Source organism: Motacilla alba, chromosome 23, assembly GCF_015832195.1.
Source record: "Motacilla alba alba isolate MOTALB_02 chromosome 23, Motacilla_alba_V1.0_pri, whole genome shotgun sequence".
In the NCBI taxonomy this organism is placed as follows: domain Eukaryota; kingdom Metazoa; phylum Chordata; class Aves; order Passeriformes; family Motacillidae; genus Motacilla; species Motacilla alba.
In genome coordinates this window covers 6,687,146-6,713,106 of record NC_052038.1, presented here as the reverse complement: position 1 = coordinate 6,713,106, position 25,961 = coordinate 6,687,146, and the positions used below count along the sequence as shown (strand labels likewise).

The window sequence follows — 25,961 nt, the reverse complement described above, 5'->3', positions numbered from 1 at the left end:
GAAAGCCAAGCGAAAAATCTGAGTGTTATCCTTGGAACTCAGGTTAAATGGTTACTTGGGCACTACAGATGGCCAAAGAGAGTAAATTGAATTATCTCAGAACTCTCATCCCTCAGGGAAGCTGTAAACATCAAATGATTTCACCTCCAGTGCTCTGCACTCAACTTTGCCACACAGAGCTGGAAGGAAAGGAATCACTTGGGCCACAATCCAGACCTGACTACACAGATTACATCCAAGGTTGCTCATTAGCAAGTTGTTTGTGGCTGTGGCTGCACATCTCTAGGCCAGAAAAGCTCACTCCAGCTGCAGCTTCACACTAGTTTCAGATACACCTCAAACTAGACACTGGTCACTGAGCCTCCAGGATGGAAGCCCCAGTTTAAGGAGAACAGCGCACTTTGTGTCTGCTGCTGCTCCAGTCAGCCCCCAGGACTGAGACAGAAAGGGACATTCAATCTCCAACTGCTGCACGAATAATTTTTCTAAGGTTTTAGTGTTTTGTCACTGAGCACTGTCCTTGCAGCACAGCTCTGACAGCTCTAAAAGGTCGAAAACCCTTAAGACATTCTCACCTCGTGAACTGCTTGCTCTCCTCGTGCACTTCCATTTCACAGCTCTTAAATTCATTCAGCTCCTTCCTGATGGCTGCCTGCACAGAGAGGGAGATTTTTTTGGAAAGGAAAGGGCTCAGATTGGAGCAGCCACCCCAGTGTTCACAGTCCATTAACGCCAAGCTGCATTTAATCTGCCCCTCCCCGATGAGGGCTGGGCAGTCCCCAGAGCTGGCCTGGGAGGACAAGGACAGATAGCTCCCTGCCAGTTTCTTAAGCCTGTAGGAACTGCGTTCCTATGACCAATACTCAGTTTCCTTGCTGTGTGGAGAAAAGAGAAAGGGGCTGGGGAAGGGTCTGGAGCACCAAGAGCAGCTGGGCGAGGTGGGGGGCTGAGCCTGGAGGAAAGAAGGCTCAGGGGGGATCTTCTCACTCTCTACAACTCCCTGACAGGAGGGTCAAGAGAGCTGGGAGTTGGTCACCTCTCCAGGCAACACGTGACAGAACAAGGGGAAACTGCCTCAGGTTGAGCCCGAGGAAGTTTAGATGAGATACAAGGAAAAATTTGTCATAGAAAGGGCTGCAGTGGAATCACCATCCCAGCAACTGTTCAAAAATGTGCAGATGGGACACCTGGGGACATGGTTTACTGGTGAACATGGTGGTGCTGGGTAAACACTTGGACTCCATCATCTTCAAGGGCTCTTCCAACCTCAACAATTCCATGATTTTATGACTCTTACATCACTCAAACTGAAGTAGAAGCCATGCAGGCTTTCAGACTGTGCCCACCTGGGCTCCCCCGGCCATGAGGCAGCAGGAAGCAGAGCTGGGACAGCACACGCAGGTGAAGGCACACAGGTGGGGTGGCAGAGGGAAAGATGAAGAGGTGAAGCCAGAGGAACAGAGCAAATCTCCTTGGCTCACACCCGTTTGTCTGGGCCACCCTGGTCTGGCTCCTCTTCCCCCTGGGGACAGGCCACTCTCAGTTACCTTGTCAGCTGGTGTCAGCTTTGTCCATGGCTTATCTGCTCGCCGGTCATAGTCTTGAGCGTCTGTTACTTCCACATATTCATTAAACCTCAGGATCTTCCTGGCCTGCAGCTCTGCCACTGTAGGCCTTTGGCTAAGCTGAACACCAGGAAAAACAAAGGAGGTTAGTCTGAGCCTTGTCCACAAAGCAGATCCAGGACTAAGCACCCCAAGCAAAACTAGAACTAGTTCCCTCACTGTGCCTTAAGCACAGACACTACCAGATCCTGCTTGCAGCCTGCAAGGGAATAGGTAAACCTCTTACAGACTGGATACTCCCACTGGGATCACAAAGGCATGCTGGGCAGAACCTGGGCCACACTGTCGTGGAGAAGGACACTGAGGGGTGTGGGAACAGCCGCTACGAGGGCGAGCCCTGCATGACACCCCTAAACACAGCTTCAGCACTGGCAGCACTCACCCTTCACACCCACAGGCCTTGGGGAAGCTTTTCCCAGCCATGAGCAACAATCACAAGTAACATGGATGTAACAGCTAAAAGCAGCTGTTACTCTGCTCAGCTCCCACACTGCTGTTACTTTAGAAATGCCTTTTAGGGAGCCTGGTGTGGAGTGGTGGCTGCTGAAGCACTCTGTTAAAGCAGCCAGGCCAGCAAACCTTTGAAGTATCAGGTGCCAAATTTAGTTCTCATCTCGCTTGTTACACTCGCTGCCAGCTCAGATCTGCCGCTGACAAAAACATGGCCCTGGTGCCAATGGCTCACCGCGGGTGACAGTCCACATTCCAAAGTCTCTGCAGTCCCAGGGCACTGGGGACACTTACACAAGAGCCCTGTGCCTTCGCCCACAGCACGGTAGCTACCCCGTGCTCACTGCCAGGTGGCTGTCACCGTGGGAGACAGCAGTACCTTTCTGGTGAGCCGGCGCTTGATCTCGCGCTTCTCAGCTTGACGGTCAGCTTCATTTTTCGCTGCCAAGGGGGAAAAAAAACATGTTTCATATAAGCATCAGGCTTTGAAAAGTGCTTTCTAGGCTTGAACAAAGGACAGTATTGAGCTGGATCAGATTATCTACAGATCTAAGGCTTAGGACAGGCAGAGAGTGCAGTACAACTCGATACCCTGTGTCACCTCCTGAACTGGCAGGGGCAAATATGCCCCTTACACAGCACCAATGAGTCATTCGCCTCAATGATTAATGGCCATATCGCCAAAACACATCCAAGCCACTGTGCAGCTTGCTCCTTCACAAAGCTATTATAGTTTAAAAGAAAATAACAGCACAGATAAATATTTTAAATGGAAACTTCCTGAACTGACATTCCCATTTCCTCGAGATGTTTATTTAAAACTTTTGCAGAACAAGATATGGCCAAGAGAAACAGTCCTGACTTTGTGATGCGCTGCTGCTTTAGAGATCATGCAAGGCCATGCTGTAATGTCTGGAACACACAAGTCCAGCCCAAACAAAACTACCTTTCACAGTCCTTGCTGTGTAACAGCAGAGTCTGAACCAGCCCACACACTCTTCTCTGAGGTGGCAGGCATGGGACAGCTCTTCTGTCCATAATCATATGATCCCAGAATGGGTTTGGTTGGAAGGGACCCCAATGTCCCACCCCCTGCCATGGGCAGGGCACCTTCCACCGTCCCAGGCTGCTCCAAGCCCTGTCCAGCCTGGCCTTGGGCACTTCCAGGGATGGGACAGCCACAGCTTCTCTGGGCAACCTGTGCCAAACGCCTCACCAACCTCACAGGGAAGAATTTGTTCCTAACATGTAATCTAAATCTCTTTCAATTTAAAACCATCCCCACCTGATACATTAAGATGGTAAAGTCAAACTTATGGTATTTCTCAGGACCAGCAGAGAAATGCTACTCACGCTGAAGAATGTTCCTTTGTTCCAGTTCTTCTGCAGTTGGTCTCTGACTCAGTCGCCTGAAGAGAAGTGTGACAAGTACACAATGTTGTATCTGGTCACTCAATAGCAGATGAAGGATGAAACTGCCTGTTTTCAGTGCACTAGACAGCCTCCTCCACACTCCCCACTGAGGATCACTGCTCCCTGTTTTACCCTATGCTCTTGTCAAACAGCTGCTCGGCCGCTGGCGCAGCTTTGGGAAGGGCTATGGGCTCTCCAGCTCAGAAGCAGCTTTGCAAAGAGCTCAGACAGCAGAGCCTGGACTGCCACCAGTCCCAGCTTCATCCACCACCAGCACCCACCCTGCACCCCTCCACACTTTATCTACACCTGTGTTTTACATGTTTGTAATCCTTGAGATTTTCCCCTCTCAGTCCATTTAACCTCTGGAAACAGGGGCCTGTCAGGAGGACATTGTTCAACTCCAGGAGGAACTCCCAACTTTTCTAACGAAGGAGGAACAGCAACACAACCTCCCAGCCCTGCTCCAGCTGCTGTGCCCAACCACCCAACCTTATTCCAGCACAAGCTGCTTGGACAAGGCACCAACTTTGTCCAATCCCATCCGCACACACTGATCATCATCGCTATCTGTACCTGATCAGCGTTGTCCCAATCTGGTGACGGATTTCGTTCCACTCCTCCTTGCTCTTCCGAGGGAAGACGATCTTGTCCTCCTGCAGTGCAGCTGTGTTCCCCAGCTTTATAGCCAGCGTATCTTTCCTCTTCACTTTGTTGGCCAGCGTGCCTGTGGAGAGGGAGAGCAACAGGATGCAGCTCAAGGCTACCGAGCCTGCCACAGCAATCCCAGCCTGTGCCCCTGGGAGTTGTGCTCTCCCTGAGGGAGAGCCCTCCTCTCTCCTTGCTCTTCCCAAGCTCGGCACTCACTGCACAGCAGCAGCAGCCAGCACTTTTTGTGTGACACCACATGCTCACCTCCTACCCGAGGGGCTGGGACAGCACAGGCTGTCACAGGAGCCATCAGGAACTGAAGGGGTGCACTCAGCAGGTGACTGCACGGGTTTGGCTGCAGAGCCTTGGACAAAGCAAGGCAGAGGACATGTGCTACATCATGCAACCGAGAACCAGCTGCTTTGAGGCGCTGTGGGAACCAGAGCTTTGATCCAGATCCCCGTGCAGCCAGGCACGAGTTCAGCAGAGAATAAAAATGACACCTGCAATGTCATAGCCTTACTGTTCTGGCTTTCATCTTCTTCCTCATCCTCATCATCTTTATACAGGATGGGCCCCTCCGAGTCAGAGTCGCTCATCCCTTCGTCTCCTTCCTGCTCCTCTGGGAGGACCTGGGGTACCAGTTTGGGGATGACTGTGACAGATGGCACATCTCCAATATACACACGAGGACCTGAATTCTGTTCCTCTTCCTGGTCATCATCATCCTCTTCCTCATCGTCTGGACTAACGAGAAGCACGCTATTACACCTCTGAACACGTGGCACAGGGCCTGCAGAATACCCCTAGAATCAATACTCCCTTAGCTCTCCTCAGGGAAGCCCAGAAACCAGAGGTGCAAGAGCCACTGCAGGATCCTGCACCGTCCCCTCTCTTCAAAGCACAGGGAGCTCTGGCCAAGGAAATGACAGAGGCAGGTTCTGCAGAACCAAACCGCCCTCTGACCCCACTACTTTGTGACTTGGAGATTCAGCTCTACTATAACACAAGACAGTTCTTTTCCCACTTATGTTTAGCAAAATGAAAGGCTAAGGAAGGCCACAGATGGATGGAATCCGGGACCTTGTTTGGTCTTGGTGCAGTCACAGACAGTCCCGGCCTGGATTCCTGGCAGCAGCCTGTGTTTGTAGTCTGGAACCCATTTCCCTTTGTGAGGAACAAAATCCCAAAGCCAGGGGTGATTTCATGGGGAAGATGCTCTGGCTCTTAAGAGCCTGAAACACAGATTTGGACAACAGGGGAAACAGTTTCAGTAGAGACCTAAGCCCTGCCCAGCACTGCAGAAGCTGGGAGAGCCGGCACACATACAAGGAAGTACTCACACTTTGAGCATCTCAATGGTGACAGGCAGGGATCTTGTCCTGCCCAGGGTGCCATTGTCTTCTCCAAAACCATCGTTCTCAAAGAGCAACGAGTGAGCCCTGTGGGACCCCTCGGGAGGTGGGGTGACCGGCAGAGGGCTGGCCAGAGCCTGCTGGATACGAATGTGCAGTGGGATTTGGGGCAGGCGAGGCAGCGCGTGGGGTTCACCAAAGCCTTGTTCTGCTGTCCTCTTCGACACTTCCATGGACCTGAAGTCTTCAGGAAGGGGAGGAGGAGGAGTCTCCTTGGGCAGGTCCAGGGAGCACGGTGGGTCTGGGACAGGGGTGGGGGTGGGCAGGGCCACGCGCGGAGGTTCGGGGGGCACATGGGTGGGCAGTGGCGGCGAGGGCGAAGGTGGTGGATAAGCTGAGGTCACGTGCAGTGGAATCGGTGCAGGGCGACTCGCTGCCACAGTCCTGTCATTTGGGGGCTTAGAGGTGACAGCCTCTGGCGTGTTGTTAGGCAGGAGGCCTCTCTTTGGAGGGAGAGGAGGGGAAGGCTTGGGCAAGGCTGTACCACTGGTCATTACTTGGGAGAGTTCAGCTGAAAATAAAAACCACAAAAGCCAAAATATTTAACGGTGTATTTTCCAGATAACCTTCACCAGTGTGGAAAAAGCACAGCATTCACTCAGAGCTTTGGACTAAGCATTCTCTGCTCCTTTTTACTGAAGTATCATACCAGAAATAGCCAGGTTACAAGGCCCTAGTTTGTCCTTCCAGAAGCAAAGGTAAGACTTGGGAGAGCAGCCAAAACCAAGCAAGCTGAGACAGGTTTGTGCATCCTGCTGCTTCAGAGAGAGAGAAATAGCACCAGCCCTTGAAAGACAGCACAGCAGCCTGCCCAGGAATGCAGTTATGTGGGCACTTTGTGGCTGTATTTACAGCATAAAAGGAATCCAAGACATCCAGGACACCCCAGACTCCAGTCATGTTAACGGCTCCCCTGCACATTAAAGAACTTCTTGGGAAGACTCAAAAAGTCTTAAAGTCTTATTTTTTGCTTCGAGGCAAAAATCAGCACAGCTGCAGGCAGCAGTGTGCTTCCCCCTCTGTGTTCATCCATCAGATCCAGCCCAAGAACACCCCACTGCCAGCAGTCCTCAGGATGAGGTTCTGCTTTACTCCATCTGAACTCTGTTCCTTAAGCCCCATATAAACTCATCTACCACTACAAAGTAACTAGAAAAACTGTGAAAGATACCGAAAGCCTTTAGTCTTAAATATTTGCCAATTGATGGAGAAGAGAGGAAGAAATAGAGACATGAAAAATGCCTGCAGTGGGCAGTCACAGGATCCTCGAACCCCCCTCTGTTCCTAGGGAAATTGCAGCAGTAAAGACTGCTGTTGCTTTAGGAGTTTGCAGTTTTTAACATCCATGAATCCATGGCTTCTGGGGCTTGTAGAGGCTTTGCCTAAAGCAGCTGAGATTTGCTGTACGTTTCCCTGGAGCGGGTGACGGTGACACATGGATGTCCCCAGAACAGAGCTGGGGGAATCTGCACTGCAGACACCACGAGAGGGTGCTGCAAGTGGGAGAGTGTCCCAAGATAAGGCCACATAGCTGGAGAGAGGTGGGCACATTTGTGAGATGTTTAGCATTTTTAGACTTTCCCCTTGTAGATTAAGGGCCAGATTGTGCAAGACAGAGCGTCCTCAGCTCCTGCCCAAGGGAATCCAGTGTCTCCTGAGCAGCGCTTCAAGCCTGGCAGGACCAGGCTTGAGGCACCTCTGGGTAAGAGCAGAGGTAAAATTTGAAAGGGAGAGAGGAGCTGGCAGAAGGAAGCTGCTGCTTGAGACACCAGAACTGCTCAGGAAATGAGCATCTTGGGGACAGACAAAGGGGTGACCTGCACAGTAACTCCCTCCCCAGCCTCAGGCTGTAACAGTGGCACAGAAGGACACCCCTGCAGTCAGAGCAGGCACCAAAGACCCTTGGAGAGCTCACAAAGCCAATTCCACTCCTGCTGTTCAACAACAGTGACAACACAAGGCTCCCACAGCAACACCGCAGCTCCAGCTCCATTGCGCCAGACAAGAGGGCTGTGCAGCCTCCTCTACATCTGCACTCACACCCAGGGAACAAAAGAGAACTGCTGGGTCTCTCCTCCCCTGCTCCCAGCCCAGCCCATGCTGCTGGGAAGAGGCAGGATGGCTCTGAACACATTGGATACACTGCTGTTTCCAGCCACATTTTTTGTTCCACAAGTACCTCCTCTAATTAGACCTGGGGCATTTCAAATGCCACCTGCAGTGTGTGCAAGCAGCTTAAAGAAAACAAGAAGGTATTTCATGGAGTGCTCAAGCATGGTCAGGCTAATCAAGCTGGTCTGGCCCATGGGGGTTGTTAATACCATACCAAGGTCACTTGCAAAACCTGCCAGAGCAAGGTGAGCCCCAAGCAGAGCAGAGCAATCTGTCCACACTGAAAGCAGTGGCCCAGGCTATTTCAGATGGCAACTTGCACACCCAGCACTGCCTCTCAAACCACACCTGGGTAACACCTCCAGTTTCTGTGATAACAGTGCACACCTGTCAGACTGATCTTCCCAGGAGCCTCCCTCCTGTGCTAACCTCTGCTAACCCTGTCCAAAGATCAGGAGTGTCTGTGAGAGAGCTGCCTGAAATGCCAACAGGCCATTGCTGCAGGAAGTCATTCCAACTCTCAGAATTGCATCTTTAGGATCCCCAGAACTGCCACAGAGAACAGAGAATAAATGAGCTTTAAGAAACTCTCACCAAATCTTCTGCTTAGAAAAATTACAGAGCTAAAAACATTTAATTCTCTAAATGGGAAGATTCACTTTAAATTACAGTTGAGCTGATTTATCCCTGGGACAAGACATAAGGACAAGACTCATATGTCGATAGCCCAGCCACAGACCTTAGAGGAGGTGCCTGAGTATAACCAGGGAAGGCTGAATTATCCCTACCAGCTCCTGCCCTGAGTGGAAACCACATGGCCTGGCAGTGACAGCCGTGCCAGACACTGTTTGGTGGGATGTGGATTCTTTGGGTTTGTTTCTTGGTTTGCTTTTTTTTTCCCCCAAAAGCAGCTGAAAGAAGGAATTGTCACTAACCACGAAACCTCATCCACCATTCCCCAGTCCCAGCCCCCAGTGAAGCATCAACATTCAGACACTGTCTCTTAGAGCTGGCAGAGAAGAGGCAGGCAGGGATTCCTTCCTGCAGGTAGCTGTTGGGAACAGCCTGGACAGCTCATGGCAGAAGACTCCAGTAATTACACTGTTCCCAGAACATGTGTGTCCTGGCTAAACACTGGCAGATTTGAGTCCAAACTGGACTGCTTTCAGGGAAGATGGTCAGACATTCTGATGCAACTAAAAATCTCCCCTTATGAAGGGAACAGAGTCTTGGAGCAGTGGCTCCAGAACATCTCAGGGTACAAAAAGCAGTTTATGGGTCACTTACCTATGAGTGAGTTGCTGTTTCTGTTGACAGGTTTGGGAGGAGGGACGGGAGGCTGTTTGGCAGGAGCTGTGCTGGTTGTACTGGTGGGAGCAGTAGTGTTGGCACTGGCAGGAGCAGGGAGCAGAGTCCTGGGGGCTGGGGAAGGGGCCGCTGTGGAATTGACTGTCTTTGCTGCCGTGGGGGCTGTGCTGAAGGGGGCAGTTCTTGCAGTGCTGCTGGCAGGTATTGGATCCTTTGCCTGTACTTCGTTTGCCTCCTGGGAAGTGGAGGGAGGTCTTTTTGGAGGAAGCAGAGGTTGTCTGGGAACAGGTGGCTCCTGAGGTGGCTCCAGTTCAGGCCCAGGGTGGCTGCTGGAGGAGCCTGCAAAGGGAGGCAGCTCAGTTTAAGGCACTGGAGGGTGGGAAGGATCAGATGAGAATTCAGAACTGGTTACAGGAGAACGTAAAGCCCTGATTTCGCACACGTCTGGTTTCTTACCCTGCCTCTTCTTTGGTTCCTCCACTGGAACAGGCTTCCTAAGGCTGGATGGCTTTGTGGCCTCTTCCTCCTGGCTGGGCAGGTTACAGACCCCGGGGCCCCCAATGGGGACAGTGTGGCCATTCTTCAGTGCAGGTGGGTTCAGCTTCTCTGGCTCTTCACCATCTGCAAGGGGACGGGAGGACAGAGAAGCAAAGAGAAAACACTCAGAAGGCAGGGGAGAGGACAGGTGGCTGAGCTGACTCAACAACCATGGAGCCACACCAGCTTCCTTCTGGCTTCTGAAACAGCTTCAGCCACCTTCTGCACAGGGCAGCACAGCAACCCAACCAGCTGGAACTGAGAGCCCTTGATTTCATTATTGATGAGTAAATCACACAGCACCGTACGCTATCAAGGGCTTTTCTTCTCCCTATCCTGCCCTTGCTCTTTTGTTACAGATTAGTGTGCCCAGTGCTGTGCTGCAGCACAGGGAAGTTGTAACTGAAGCCATAAATCTCCAGCAGCTTTTGTATCCACCCTCCATCACGGAGCAGCCACCAATTCCCTGCTACAATGCACATTCCAACATGAGCCGAGTCACCTACTGCACGTGCAATAACAGACTTTCATAAAGTCTTCAGATTAGCAGAAGCACCTCTGTTTTCCTTGTTTCTACCCTGAATTTGGCACAAAAAATGCTGCTCAACCCACAACATCAGCAAGGCAGATTTCCTCACTTTACCTTTGCTTTAATCAGATGTAATGACACAGCTCTAGAATTTTGTGTAGCTCACTTTGACTATTTCTGCTTTTACAAAGTCTAGCATGGAGGTTCCCAGTGTTAAAAGCAAAACCTCTTTTTGGAAAAAAACCCATCCAATCCAACCCATGCTTTTGAGGGTCTTGAAACTCCTAATCCCCATGAGGAAATACTCCACCATTCTCAGTAATTGCCCCCAACAGACAAATTTTTGACAGTATTACTCTCAAAAAAAGACTCAGCATCCACCTGTAAGGGAAAATTGCCCATTTGGACTGAATTTCAACTTAAGAAACCTTAAATAAATACATCACCCATTTGATTAAAATTCTTTTTCAATTCAGTCTGCCATCTCTGAAGGAATTGGAGTGTGTGGCATCCATGCTCTCCAGGTGCCACACCCCAGCACACTCTCCTGTTCTGATTTTTGGTGATTTATTCCACTGCCCTCCTCACCTTTCCTCTCCCTCCAAAGTACTACCTCCCCTTCCCTAACCTGGTGTTATTCAGAAGCTTCCCAGGATTTCTTTTCCACAAGAAGCAGCCTCGGTTCCTGTGAGGAGCTGGTAGACGGCGCTGCCTCGCTCACTCACTGCCCTTCCCTGAAATGCAGCAGGCACAAACAGCAACAAGAGGGAGTTTCCTCCCAGCCAGGGCTGAAACTCAAGGGATGAGACAGAGATTTTTATGGCAGCAACTGCCTCTGGTTATCCAGGATTTTTAGCGAGGGAGACAGGAACAGTATGATCCAGCTTTCCTCACCACTTTTCCACATCACACAAATCCCAGCCAGGTGAGTGGATGGTGATCTGACAACTTATTTTGGCAGCATGATCCCAAGAGACATCAAAGATGAAAGAAAAGGGGATAAGACTTCCTAGACAGCAGCGCAAACGTTAATCAGCCTAGTGGTGACTCTGACACCATACCATGAAGCATCTCTTGGAAGATATGCTGCTACCCAAGCAGCTCAGAATTCCCCCGTTTCTGATTGTTCTCCCAGCCTGAGCCCTGGGGCTGCACCTCTCCCATTTGGAACAGCAGGAGATGGTGAGTGACAGTGTGACAGCAGAGGCTGGCAGGACAGCACAAGGTATCTGGAGCAGAGCACAGAGAAGGACGGGATGGGAAGTGACCACAGCACAGCCCTCCCTCCCTGCAGGAAGGTGTTCCAGACAGGCACTGCACTTCCTCAGCACCATCTTCCTCCCTGAGCAGGCTGCCTTCCTCCCAGGTGGGAAAACAGACAAGAGAGAGCATTGAAAAGGGTGAGGCAGACAGGAATCACTTCAGCAGAAAGCCCTTAAATTTGTCTCCCAAGGGTGAGGTTTGGCCAGAGGAAGATCAGCCACACAGACACAGACAGAAGTTCATTTGCAGACTCACCCTGCTCAGGATCTTCCAACAGAACCCCTCTTTTTACCAGCTCCTCTCTTGGCTTTCGCATAGAAATCTTTCGTTCTAAAACTGATATTAAATTGAAAAAAAGCACTCAGAAAACAGGGCAAGCTTGAAGTTCAAGAAGGTTTGTTGTTTTTTTTTTTCTTTTAAAGAGGTTCTCTAGAGGAAATAAAAGGGCTTCAAATTTCACTGGTTTTGCATGGATTAAGAGGAGAGAGAAGGAACTGCATGTTCAGACCTGCATTTCACACTGCACTGCTGATTGTGGAGCAAACCCTCCCTCCCCACAGCTGCTTGGGGAACTTCCTTGAAAGAAAGGAATTAATCTGTCTGAAACTACAGCTCCATGGCAAGGTGTTCCTGGAGAGACTGCAGGTGCCAGCCCATCACCGAAGTCCCATTTTGGTTCCTGCACATGTCAGCACTCAGGCTTGTGACAGCAAGCCCTCCTCAGATGGATGGAGGCAGGGACACCCACCCAGCCCCTGTTACTTTACCTTCTGAAGTCTCCTTGAATTTGTCACTGCTTTTCTTTTTCCTCCACTTCCAGGGTTTGAAAATCTTGCCAAAGCTTGAGAACTTGCTTTTCCTCTTTGTGGGAGGTGTGGTGTCACCTGATTCTAAAACATCTACCCCCATGCTGGCATCACCTGGGGTGTGATCCACGTCTTCAGCTGCACAGAAAAGAAGGAAAAGAATAAAGAATTACTTCTGTGCTGCAGGTAACAGCTCCCATCTCCCACCAACCCACCCCACACTGGGAATGGTGGCACACATTCATGCAGAAAAGGGAACAAGACTCTGTCTGTGGCTCCACTGAGCCCTCACATCAGCTTGGGGAGACACAAGTGGGCTTCTCAACACAAACAGGGCAAAGGGAAACTGGTAAGGGCCTTCCTGATGAGACAAAGATTACAGAACCCCAGAATCATTAAGGCTGGAAAAGACCTCCAAGATTGTTGAATCCAATCTGTGAACAACCTCCACCTTGTCACCAGCCCAGGGCACTGAGTGCTATGTCCATTTATTCCTTGGACACCTTCAGGGATGGGGCAGACTGTGCCAGGGACTGGTAACTCTTTAAATGAATAAATTCCTGCTGATGTCCAACCTGAACCTTCCCTGGCACAGCGTGATGCTGCTTCCTCCTGTTCTGTTCCTTGTTCTCCAGGGCAGAGCCTGACCCCCACCTGTCTGTACCTGCCTGTCAGGGAGTTGGAGAGAGTGGAAGCCCCCCCGAGCCTCCTTTTCTCCAGGCTGAGTCCCCCCGGTTCTCTCAGCCACATTTTAATTTAACTTTGCAGTGTCAGAGCTTTGCTCATGAACACAAACCACTTCCCCACATTTTCTCATCTTCATTTGGAAGCAACTGGTGCTGGACACAAGTTCATGACCACAAACACCTTCCAGCCCCCTGAGCTGACATTCACAAGTGTCCGCACCCCGAAATCACCAGACCCATTCCAGCAGCTGGATGTGCTGGATTTTCCCCTCTCTGATTTTCCTTCTATAAATAAGGGCAGCAGAGCTGGCCAAGAGCAACAACTCCACAGGAAAGCGACACAATGCAGCCGGTGCTCCACCTACTGCACAGGAGTCTCTGGAGAGCAGCACAAGGAGGACACGGAGGCGGGAAGGGACATGTGAAAAAACCAAACAAAAAAACCCCATCCCCAACTCAAAAAAATCACACTTTTGAAGCAGAACCAGAGCACAAAACACTCATTTGGGGGCTATTGATCCTGCCTTGCCTGATGGTGCTGTTTTGGGGTATTTGATGGAACACAGAGATGCACTTACAATGAGCAGAATCTAGCATTGCCTGCAAAAAAACAAATCAGTGTGCACAAGCAAAGTGAAGCCATCTGGTGCCCACTCCATGGCAGGATTTCCAGAGCCAGAATCCCTCAGCTTCAGCAGAGACAGGAGCACTGCAGCCCTGGAGTTGTACATGCAATTTTAACAAGCAGTATTCACTGTGCTCAACAGAGCATTCCCAAACTTCACCAGGCAGGCACGAGCACTTGCCGAGCACAGGCTGTAGATGGAATTTGAAGCCCAAGTGTCACCAAAGGCACTTCCCTCACCTTTCCAAGGAGAACAGTGCTGAAGGCAGCAGTACCACCCCTCCCCAGAGTTTCTCCGAGGAATGTCACTTATGTGCTGCCTGCCGCCCAAGATGTCAGAGTGCTGCACTAAGCGAAGTACCTTATTAAAAGAAAACTCAACCATCAGCTCCAGGGATTAATGAAGAGCCCTCAGCACCCTGGAATGTCTCCATTTCCAGTTAGAAGGAGAATGACAAGCATTCCCCTGCCACAGTCCCCTCCGAACAGCCAGGGAGGAGCACAGGACATGAAAGGACCAGCCGAAACTGCAGGAGACACACGGTACCTCCAAAGGAGGAGCAGCTAAGAGCAGAGAGGGTGGGGAGAGCCCACATGTGACTACTCCTGCCAGAGCCTCTTCCAGCAGCTCCTGCAGCCCAGGTCCGGCTGTCAAAGCAAATACCTTCCCAGGGTGGAGCTTCCCTGCCAGAGCTGCAACCACGCAGGTGATCACAGGAGGTTTCACAAGACCTTCACATCAAGAGCAAAGCACCTGGTCCTGCTTCTCTGCCTCACTGCTCCCCCGGCCGTGTTACAACTGCTCACAGGCTCCTGCTGAGAGTCAGGTGTTGTCCGACGTGGAAACACTGGGTTTTGCTGGTTTAGAATCAGTTCCATGCCCAAAAGCAGCCAGGCAAGAGGGGGAGACAGGCACACTAGAACACAACACTGTCCAAATCATTTCCACCACCCTTTTGCTCTGTGTAAAATAAAACTTGACATGTTACTAAACATTCTGAGACCATTCCAGCCCACTGCTCACACTGAAGCCAGGGAAGCAATCCCTTCCCTGATCCTCACTGGGATTCGGTCTGTCCTGCTGTGCAGATGACAGGAGAGCCTGTCCTACCCTTCCACAGCACTCTTCCTTTTCCCATCCCCAATTACCATAGACATTTAAAGCAGTCTGTTGTGAAGCAATTATGACACTGAGGAATAATGAGAGGGTGGATCAGCAGCTGGAGGTGAGATTTACAGATCTGCATTCAAATAACCTTATTGTTCAGTGATTGTTCACATTAGATAGTGCTCACACTCCCTCCAAAATGGACCTTCCCTTCCATTCACAGCCCATTTCCAGCTCAAATCTCCATGAAACAGTGCAGAAAGGACATTTCTTCCCTGTGAAGGCAGAGCATTCACCTTGCTGAGGCTGTGCCTGCTCCTGCTCTACAAGGAGGGTTCTTAAGCTGCTTTGCAATGCAAGGGGGAAACCCTTCCTTATCCGAGTCATGCACAGGAAAACCGGGAAGGAACCACAGCGCCGTGCTAGGGGAACAAATAGGGCAAAAAAAGAGGACCCGACTTGGAGGGAAGGGTGGGAAGCATCAGGAACCTGATGCCTTCACCCAACCTGGCCCAGCAGCAAAGCTGTGTCCAAGAGACCAGCCTCACCCTCACCATGGTGCCAGGCTGGAAAACCCATTTTAAATACATGGAAAAGGTTAAACGAGGTGACACAGCCCTGGGTGAAGCCAGCAGAGTCCTCACGAGAAGGTCTCCCTAAAGTGGCCCCATGCCAAAGCAGGACCTTGTTCAACCCCTCTGGAAGTAGGAGTCCACATTTTGGAAAAGTGACCCGGGAGCTGGGAGAGCCCCACAGAGCCCACCATGGCAGCTGGATGCTGCGCTTATCGTCCCAACAGAGCCCTGGCTGAGGAAAAAATCGGGAACAAAATACATGCTGCACCTTCAGCACGTTGCCTGATGCTCCCCGAGGAGATGGCCGGGAACACTTGGAGCTCAGAATCCAGCTGGTCCAGGGACAGCGTGATGCCCCAGCTGCTTCCCAGCCAGAGCCTCCTGCCATTGCAGATCCGCTCTCCCAAACACTTCAGCTGTTCTGATCTCATTCTATCCAAACAAGCAGGTGAATTTGAGCTGTTTAAAACAGCAGATTTATGTTAACCCAAAATGTTTAGACTGAAATAATCTAGGGAAACGTCACAAAACTGGCACAGCCTGAACACACAAGAAGGCAGGAAGCTCCGGCAGTGCCAAGCAGCTTGGGATGCAATTCCCTATTGCTCTGCCTGGCCACCTGGTCCTTCCAACCCTCCCCTGCAGACATGTTTTTGCTCAAATCTTGCAGTTAAATTTCATGCAGAAAAAAGTTCCTTTTCCATTGCATCTTGTGGTGTTGAGGGACCCCAGTCTTTTTTTTTTTTTTTTTTCCAAAACAGAGAAACTATTTCAGTGGAAGGAGCTAGAGACCCAGAGTTGGTCTCTCCCACCCTCAGCAAGTGGCTGTGGTGATGTGTCACCTGCTCCTGCTGTGTCCTGTCAGCCCCGGGGCTGCCATTCCCATTCAACAGGGTGAAGCTTTCACTTCCACCACTGCTCTCAGTGGGTCAAACTGGCACAGCCAGGATTGTGGGGTCAATCAAAAACCCCACACATAGTCACACCTTGGCCACACACACAGGACACCCCAGCTGGCCCTTAGGAACCGCACCTGTAAATGTCATGGTTTAATGGTCACACCACGGGCCGGGGAGGAAGAGCCACCATGTGAGCAAGGACAGTTAATCCCCATCTTCAGGGGTCAAGCCCAAAATACTGTTTTGTAGAGCCAAGCACTGCCAGCCTGGAAACAGGCACAGCAGGAACTTCAGGGACCAACAGCAATAACTAAAAAACATTCCTTCCATGAAGGATCATTTCTAATGTGGAAGAAACCTGCAGCAGTTACATGGAATAGAGGCACCTCTGATACACAGTGTTAAAGAATTAAACCCAACCTGGATCTAGTGCAGGGCATTCCAGAATTAATCCTGGTGAGTTTTTAAACTATTTTATCTCAGTCCACACATCCTTCCGAAGTCACCCTGGCTATGGAGAAATTTTGCTTTTAAGCTAAAAATCACTTCAGGTCCAAGTCTGAGATCACAACAAAGCAAGGCTGAAAGCTGTGAAGAAATCAAAGGATTGTATCTCAGATGATGACAGTTCATATTATCCTGAATATACCTGGGAGAAAAACTACTGATTTTTAAGTCTTCATGAGGAAAATGGCACAATCCTTTAAGGATGTGGGGTCAGTGAGCCCCAGGACAGGACTGCAGAATGGAGCTGCTAGGAAAAGGTTGAGAACAAGCTGCTTTTGTGCCCCACACATTTCCACAGACATCCAAAGGCTGGTGAAGCAGTCTAAGAGAAGCCAGGTATCACCCTCCCTGCACTACCATGGGCTCTTCGCCCCAGTCCTTTTCTGAGATGTAAGACTGGTAAATTCTACGTTCATTAAGAGACATCCTCATGAGGAAACATCCCTATTTTGATGTGTAAGCAGACTTGCACAGTGTCTAAATTGTAAGCTTGGGCCAGATTCCTTCCATCCACAAACCAGAGTTCACCCAGAACCTGATCCATCTCTTCTTGTAGGAGCTACTACAGGACCCCCACAAATGCCAGGAGTTCCAGTTCATGAGGAGCTTGCTGGGCATTTCTGTCTTGGGCAAATGAGGTACTTCAGCGCAGCAACTCTTCTTAATCCCCTTTATTTCCTTCCCTAAGGAATGCACATCCCTGAAGTTCTCCATCGAGCAGGCCCACAGGGTGCAGGGGGAAGGTTTGCAGGGAATGTGGCTGCTCGTGACACCTCAGGACCTGGAACACACGGTACCTGCAGCTCCAGCGGGATCCCCGCAGCCCCCAGCCAGTGCCACAAGCCTTCTTGCTGCCACCAGGCTGTGGGTGACCAGGCTGGAGAGCACCCCAACTCCCTCCTCTCCCACCCCACTGCGTCCAGCGGAGCAGACAAGAATCCGAGAAGCTTCCAAGCAAACAGCAACAACTCAAAAAGCAAACGCTCTTTGAGTGAAATGCTGTTAAAAGTATCCAAAAAGCACTTTGGGTAAACGTTTCTAAGCTTCCCTAAAACAGCTTTAAAAACTTGGTGTGTATTTTCCTGAATTGTCCAGGGAAGACGCGAGTCCTGACCTTAAAGGAATGAAAGGTTGTGGTCACAAAACAGCCTCAAACAGTCCCAGCCCTCGGCTCCCCTGTGTTTTGTATGTTTTCTAATCACCATAATCTTCACAGGACTCTCCTTAACAGCATCCTGACACAGTTAATGCAAGAACCATCTCTTCAAGTTCCAGATTTAATCAGTAGGAACTCTGAGAGCTGTGCCATGAAAAAAGACTTCAGGGAGCATATGAGCAGTTGAGGAAACACCGGGTCTGCTGGCCCCATCTCCAGAAAGCACAATATCATTACACCAAGCCCACTTCCCTGGAAATTACCACTGTTCTTGGCATTTGATGAGAGAAAGAGCCCAAGACTGACCAGGTCAGGGTCTAACGGTGAATAAACCCAAGCAGAAGATGCTGTTAATCTCCACAATACAAAGACAACTGAAGTTTTACTTCCCTTCCACTCTCTATCACATTATTTTTAGCAACTCTTGAACGAGACTAGCTGGAGTGAACTGGTGGTGGGGAAGAGAATCACTGGTTTCATCTGAGCCCTAAAAATGCTTGATAGGGTCAAAGTTACAGAAGTGAAAAATAATGAAAATAATAGTCTGTATCTTGAGGGTGATCTTTGTCTGCCAATGTCCATTTCTTCTGTGAAAATCAGAAAATTCCACTTTACAGATGAGGGTGAACAACTGAGCCCAGCCAGCTAACAGTGAGTGGAAATGAGAGAAAGGCAGCAGCAGGATGTGGGAAGTCTCCTCACAGCCAGTGCCTCCCCAGCCCCAGTGCTGGGAACAGCACCCACGAGAGACCTGCAGCAACCCTGACCCCACACAGCGCTCGGCAAGTGGGGCTGCTCCCAGAGCTTACACACTTGTGTTTTCTCCAGCCTGTTACTGAGATACTTCACAATGGAGAGGGAAAACAAGCAGGGAGATTATTGCCAAGCCCTTCTCCCCCCAAAACTGCTGTAGCTGCCCCAAAAGACAGGTGACATCAAGCACAAGGAGGCAATTCTTGGTGGCTTTGGTCCCGGCTCACTCTCGGGGCTGACTCCTGCCCCATGCAGGCGAACGTTCCCACTGTCCAAGTGCTTTGCAAAAGGTAGGATCCCTGAATCCATGCCAGCCAGAGGCTGTCCCTTAGAACAGCAGCTTGGAGCCCGTCTGAAGACCAGAGACCACGGTGCACAGTGATTGCATGTGAAAGCAGTAGGAGAAAGGAAGGAAATGGAGTTATTTCTCTGCCCAGCTGGGTTACACAAGCTGCACTGCTCCCAGCTGCTCCACTTCACCTGCAGGGCTGGCCTGCTGCAGCCACAGCTCCGCGGCCGCCCCTGCCCTGCGTTACTCACCTGGAGCGCCTGGATTGACCGCTCTCGAGACGTGCGGCTGCCCCATGAGGCTCTGTTCAGAGCCCTCTCCGGAGGAGGTGGGAGGAGAACAGAGGAAAAGTCTGCGCTGAGAACACTTCAGCCCTTCAGAACGGTAAATCCACGCTCGGGATGAGGAAAGGGCTGGCCAGGGAGGCTGCCCAGCTCTCAGGCCACGGCTCCGGCGCCCGGTGGTCCCGCACAGGTCCTGCTCGCCCCCTGCCCCATGGCTGGCACTTGATTCTCATAAATAAGTGTCCGTGCCAGCTCCCTTCACGCAGGAATGCCTGTCATTCCAGAGCCGAGCTGGCTAGGGCGAAGCTCAGGAAGGGGAGGAGACAGCCAGCCAGGATCCAGCCACTGAGCTGCACAATCCAAATCATCAACACCCCTCGCTCCTTGCCGCGTCCAGTTCAGCAAGGAGAGAGACCTGGGAGCGAGGAGAAGGAGAGCAGAGGGCTCCTCTCAGACGGGCTTGGGGAATCCGTGCACAGCAACACACCAAGGGGCTGCGCCTCCCAAGATGGGACGAAGGAATTTACAGCCTACCTGTGCCAGCTGAACACAAACTACGGCAGCCAGGGATGAGACAGCCGCTCTCCAGGTGCTGTGGGAGATGCATTACCCCCGAGCAAAGGGAATTTCAAGGACAGCCTGGGCTGATATGCATCTAGTCAAATATAAAAATACAATTTCATGCAATTCCCCTCTCCACTAAAGTTACCAGGAAGCGTGTCTTCTCGTGTAATTTAAATTTAACAATGGAAAATTTAAATGTAACAAGGAAAGAAAAAGTTTAGTTCCCATTCATGTGTCACAGCTTGATGGTTAAGGTAACAAACATCCCCCTCAGCCATCTGCCTCACAATACAAGATCTCCAAAGTGTAAATATGTCCATTTGGATTCCTTAATTTATCATTATAATTTGGGTTAGGACTTCTGTGAACCTACAGCTGGTTTTCTCTGTACACCCTACAACAGAGAAGGAGGAAAATCTTCAAGCATCTGGAAGCTTAATCTTAGCTCAGGAAAAAGGAAAAGCAATTTTCAAAAATGTACAGGAATTTGCTGCAGCATAAAAGGGAGTAAAATCAGGAACCTGACCCCATGGAGCACATCTAGGTTGGTTTTTCCCCAGTGTAGGAGAAGTTTTAACCAACAGGATTTGCTGCAGTGCTCTGTGTCCTTGTTGGGCCAGCAAGAGGAGAACTTCAGTATGACTGAATACTACCCAGGCAGCAATCCCAATCAGAACATCTTCTATTCTGCAAAACAACCAGATCCAAGATTGTTGATTTGGGCTGGTGCAGCTGGGAGCAACTGTTTTACTCCTCAGGGACAGGTGATGACTTTTTTTAAGGTGAAAAAGCTGGAATAGCAAAGAGCTTTCTAAGGGAGAGCAAAATGGGAAACAGCTGATTGTCCCTTCAGCATTTCCTTTTAAAATATAGTAAAGAAGAAATGCCAGTTACATGAAAATTTTATGTGATTTAAGGAAAGGCAGATGGCTGAAATAAAAAAAACAGGCAGCAAACACTCAAACATGGGGTACATGGCCTTCTTCTGAAGTTTCACTTCCTCTCCATCCAGCCCAGCATCCCATTAAACCTCTGGCATTTCCATGTTAATAATCTGTTTATATACATTGTAAAAGGAACTCTTCTGTATTGTTTCATTTTAAAAGCTAATGAAAGCCATGAGCCCAGTATTAACTCCTCTAATAAAGGCAGTGCTGTTCACATTTCGGTTCACACCGACGTGAAATGCTGCATTCACCCAGGGTGACTCAGGCATTTGTGCTCCATGATTCAGCCACAGGAACATTAAAAAGGACTCCAGCATTATCCCATCCCTGCCGATGGAGCTATTTAAAACCAGTGATACTGGGCGTTTTCCTCCAGAGCTCATCACCAGAGAGCCAGCAGGAGCCACAGGGCCTTTAAGGCTCTCTCACTGCCGGGGATGCACCCACTGAAATCCTCATGCAGGGACCACCTCACCTGGAGGGCTGACAGGGAGGAGAAAAAGGGCAGACCACGAGTCTGGATGTGTTTCATTGAATCATGGAATGGCTGGGGTTGGAAGGGACCTTGAAGCCCATCTCATTTCACCCCCTGCCATGAGCAGGGACACCTTCCACGACCCCAGGTTACTCCAAGCCCCGTCCAACCTGGCCTGGAACACTTCCAGGGAGAGGCAGCCAGCTGCTCTGGGAAATCCATTCCACTCCCTCACCACTCCCACCGGGAAGAATTTCTCCCCGATATCCCATCTAACCCTCCTCTGTCATTCTGAAGCCATCCCCCCTTGTCCTGCCACTCCAGGCCCTTGCGAATGGTCTCTCTCCACCTTTCCTGCCGGCTCCTTTCAGCTACTGGGAAGCCACAATTAGGTCACCCCAGAGCTTCTCTCCTCCAGGCTGAGCAACCCCAGCTCCCTCAACCTTTCCTCTCAGGAGAGGAGCTCCAGCCCTCTAATCAGCTTGGTTTCACCACAGTTTTTGTTTTCAGCTTTGGAAGAACAAGAAAATGAGAAAATCTTACACATTCACATAAGAGCTGTGTCTGCCCAGAGAGATAAACCCTTCTGAGCGAGGGCAGCAGAGCAGGGGCAACAGGCAGGGAGGCACTCTGGACAAATGAGCACAACGTGACGCTCTTCCTTTCCCCTGACATGCAATGAAAAGCCCGTGTGGAAGTGGAAAATGGGTTATTTATAAGGCAGTTGGCATCACATTGTTTGCGTCCTGCAGACTTTGATGGTTCTGATGAGACAAATGAGAGCTAACTGCTCCTACACCACATGACTTCCTTCATGCTTCCTGTGACATTTCCAAGAGGGAAACTCCTATTTCCCAGAGCATTCCAGTCCCTGTGTCCCCACAGTTAGTCAGCACGGGGCTCCACCTCAGACAGCGGAGAGCAGCAGGTCCAGCACGTCAGGGACGTGGTGCCACCACCCATGTGCCTGCGCCAGGGAAGGACAGCATGCCATGGCCCACAGCAGCCCAGATGTTCACCACGATGGAGCACAGCTGGAGGAAGAGGAGCCTGTGCCAAGGAGCCGACTGACAGCACTTCCAGCCCCACCTCTGGGAAGGTGAGGCCACGCTCCTGGAAAGCCCTGCGGTCACAGCAGGCGGCTGGAGCACAAGGAATGGGCTCAAAAAATTGTCAACTAAACTGGGCTTTGAGCCCAGAGGAGCTTAAAGCAAAAATACCCCCCAGCCTTGTTTTCCAGGGGAAATACAACTTCCATTGGAAGTAAGCTTTAGCCAGTACTGGAAAAGCCTCACCAATGTCTCCTCACCACTCCCTGCAATTACAACACAGGCCAAGCATTTTCTTGTTTACTAGTGAGGGAATGCTGAGGAATGTCATCTTGACAAAATTAAAGATTCAGTCACATCTTGGCTAACTTGACTAACCCTAATTTGATCACTATGGTGATTCATGGCTTTGCCATCTCGAGGCAAGGGAAACTCCAAAGCTGATGAACAACTTTTTGGAGCACCTTGAAGCAGCATTAAAAGAAAGCCTGGTCAGAAGCCAAAGGAAGCACACATATAGGATGCATTCCAGCAAAGCATCAGCGTGTTCCCAACAGGGAGGCATTAAGAGGCAGGGTACCCATCTGCCACTTCCAGCTACATTATTAGGAAGGCATTAAGCAAAAACACGGAGAAGAAAATTACATTAATTATTGCATTGTTTAGAGAAGAAACAGGAATGGCATTCAGCTTAACTCTTGTTTAACCCTCTCCTGCAGTAAAAACTCAAGATACTCAGAGAAAAATGTATAAACTGACATCACCTGAGGCCCCCCATTTAAAAACATGGGGATGAAGAAAATCAAAATATATTCCCCTCCTTCCAAAGCACTGCCCAGCACAAGTTTTTAGAGTTGGCCCACCAGAGCACACAGTGCTCTTCCCCAGAGAGTGGCTGCTGCACAGTCACATCCATCACAAACAGCCTTACAGGACAAACCTAACTCTTAAGACTTACAGCTCTGTGCAGACATTATCCAACACAGACAGCCCTTCAGCAGAGTAAGAACATCTATGCCACTTATAAAACCAATGGGACAAACTCTGTTTTGCACGACACTGCAAGCTAACAACAAAAGCTAACAGCAAAAGTATCAGTAAATATGAAACCTCTAAATTCAAATTAAATTGCAATTAACTCTAAGAGGTAGGACTATATTAAACTCTAAGTTAGTCTTCAGTGTATAGGTCAAGGTCCACAGGCTCATGATGCCAAATTTCTCTTCCTACCTCTAATCCTTCAAGATGTCAAACTTCAGCTGCAAGCCTCTCTGCCCACACAGTAACTGGAAAGAAAGGCAGCAAGATTCCTCTGTAAAAGTTGTTTCCTCTTTTAAACGTTTCACAAAAATCTCAGTAAAGGACTTGCTCGTCATACCCAAAGCTGAAACTGCAGCAAACACCTTTGCTCTGCCAACCCAACGGGCTTGCAGCAGCGGCACCGCACCAATAATCCAAATTATCCTTCAACACCTCCAGCTCTCCAGTCTGAAGTTACATTTTTTCCAAATTACTGCACAAGCCAGGCAGTGCCAGGGCATCCCACCACCCCTCGCTTGCCTGGCTCTGCTCAGGGAAGCTTACAAAAGCGCCTTGGTTTAGTTTTTGGGGAACACCCAACTTTCTGCACCTGCTCTGCTTTAATTATTGACTAGGCGAGGAGCTCCTGATTAAAATGCAAGGCAAGTCTGGCACACAACCTCAGCTTCTGATCATTGCCCGCAGATACAGTTGGAAGAGAAACCCAAATTCCCCACCACAGTTCAGGAACTAAAAGAAAGGGTGGATCAGTTTCACTTGGGGCGCTTAAATTCAGCAAGGAAAATACTTTTTGTACCCTTGCAACTGAAAACTCTCACAACATTTGAAATTTTAAACCACAGCTTTAGGTTCACACAGAGAGAGAAGGTTTGAAAGCTTCCTTTCAATTGTACTGTGTTTTTACAAGCCATTTCTGCCAGAGTAAACCTAACAGGTAATTACAGGTCTGACCTCCTTCTATTGCACAAATATGCCTTTGGAAACAACGTGGATAAATATTTGCCCAATAGAAGAAGACAACTCCAAGAGGAACCATTCCAGTTTATCAACTCTGTGATTCATGTTGATACAAGCTTTATTCTCTATTTAAGGAACAAGATAACGCTTAGGAAGTGCATCTGCCCAAATTATGTTCCACAGATCTGCCATGGGCCACCCTAAACAGTGGCACAGCCAGACCTCGGGGCACGCCCAGACAAGAGTGAACCTCCCCTCCAAATGCTGACCCTTGCTCAACCACCAAGGTATCTCTGAGCAGCAGCCGGGCTGAAGATGGAAACACGAGTAAAACATTGCTGCTGATGTGAATTCAGCAGCGCTGTGTAACATCCCCTTCCTCCCTTTGGAACTGGGGAGATAATTACAGAGGCCCAAAGGAGCTGAAAACAAAATGAGAGCACTCCACCTGCCCCCTCAGCCCTATCCTGAAATCCCAATCCCAGACGCTCCCATTTTCTGCCAGTACCAAGAGAACTTGGGAAAACAAGGTGGTGGCAGCCACGGGCACCCAGAGCCATCCAGGAAGAAGGCACCAAAATCAGACAGGATGATTGTGTCCCAAGCCATACAGACCTTGGGTCCCCCAAAGCCAACGCTGTTTATGCATCACACTGGCTCACATGAGTGCAGGGACAATGCCATGGGAATTGTTTACAGTGTCAAGGTCCTTCCATATAATTAAAGGAAACGTCAAGAGATGAGATAACACCAACAGTTCTGAAGGTACAGCTAATCCTAACCTCGTAGGAAGCTACTTCTCCCTGAGTTGCTCCCCTCTCTTGCAGGAACAACCCATCACACATTCCCTGATTCCTCATTTCACCTCATTCCCTTCACCCTGTGTCTGCAGAGCACCAGCAGCAGAGGGGTACACAAAAATTATGGTGTATAAACACAAATATTAAACTGTTTCTCTGTGCACTTTGGGTTTGAAATCAGGGATTTCCTCTTGTGCTGAATTCCCATCTCAAAAAGCTTGTGGAAGGTGCTGACTCCTTTGCTGTGAGAATTATCCCCCGAGTCCCTGGAATTACAAGCTACTGCAATGCCATCCAAACCTGTCACCTTATCAACAGCAGGGCTGGCTGGCCTCTGGGCACTTAAACTGGTCCAAAATCCCGGGTGGCCCCTCGGCTATACCAGCCCCCACATCCTCTGGGTGCCTTCTTTGAGACAGCCCAGACACTTTGTCATTAGCAACCCTGAAGGCTGCTCCTGCAGTAAATGAGCTCCTTGGATCTTCCAAAACAATTCTCACCTTCCTCAAGGGAACAGAGAAGAATAAAAATAAAACCTCACCAAAAGATCTGCAGTTCTTAACAAGATCAGCCCTTAAAAAAACAAAACAAAACAAAACAAAAAAAAAAAAAAAAAAAAAAAAAAAAAGAGAGAGAATCAAAGCTTGGAAACGAAAAGCTGACTTATCCTTTAATAACAGAACTTTCCCGTATTTATGGAGATTTCTGGTTTGGCACAAAAACATCTGCTCATTTAGTGGGTGTTATAAGTATCACTTCTATACTCTGATGATGCCAAAACCAAGAGGCCTGGTTTAGTGGTAAACGAGCAGAGAAAAACATTTGCCATGGCTTTGAAACCCAAATTCTAGCTCTCACTGGGGTGTAGGACTTCACCTCTCCACTGTTCGTGGTCCTCTCCAGCCCCTGTGGTTTGTGGTGCTGCAGCCACTGCTGGAGCTTGCCCTGGCAGTGATGGCACCAACACCAGTCCAGCTCATCCAAACCCTGCACACTCAGGCCAGCACAGCCTGGAGGTGTGTGCCCAACAGGAAAACAGCCTGGCTGCCATGGCCACAGCCATTACTGAACGTGCACCATGGCTCTTCTGCCCTCCTTCCAGGATCATTTTGGTTCCTGGGTTTTCCTGACAATGGT

At 49.8% G+C, this 25,961-nt stretch overlaps 1 protein-coding gene across 13 annotated transcripts in view; it reads right to left on the bottom strand.

Moving 5' to 3' along the window:
* Positions 1-25,961, bottom strand: part of PHACTR4 (phosphatase and actin regulator 4) — a 53,411-nt gene that overhangs the window by 657 nt on the left and 26,793 nt on the right. For 10 of the 13 annotated variants that reach the window (XM_038160596.1, XM_038160594.1, XM_038160601.1 and 7 more), the window contains 11 exons: positions 12,071-12,247; positions 11,559-11,639; positions 9,431-9,595; positions 8,954-9,313; positions 5,483-6,065; positions 4,663-4,886; positions 4,065-4,215; positions 3,429-3,484; positions 2,455-2,516; positions 1,548-1,685; positions 576-652 (listed from right to left, as the gene is read on the bottom strand). In XM_038160596.1, coding sequence (XP_038016524.1) covers positions 576-652; positions 1,548-1,685; positions 2,455-2,516; positions 3,429-3,484; positions 4,065-4,215; positions 4,663-4,886; positions 5,483-6,065; positions 8,954-9,313; positions 9,431-9,595; positions 11,559-11,639; positions 12,071-12,247 — 2,074 coding nt within the window. Of the gene's footprint in view, positions 1-575; positions 653-1,547; positions 1,686-2,454; positions 2,517-3,428; positions 3,485-4,064; positions 4,216-4,662; positions 4,887-5,482; positions 6,066-8,953; positions 9,314-9,430; positions 9,596-11,558; positions 11,640-12,070; positions 12,248-18,958; positions 23,215-23,256; positions 25,385-25,961 lie in introns of those variants that run through there. The other 3 variants (XM_038160602.1, XM_038160592.1, XM_038160606.1) reach the window with 3 other exon arrangements.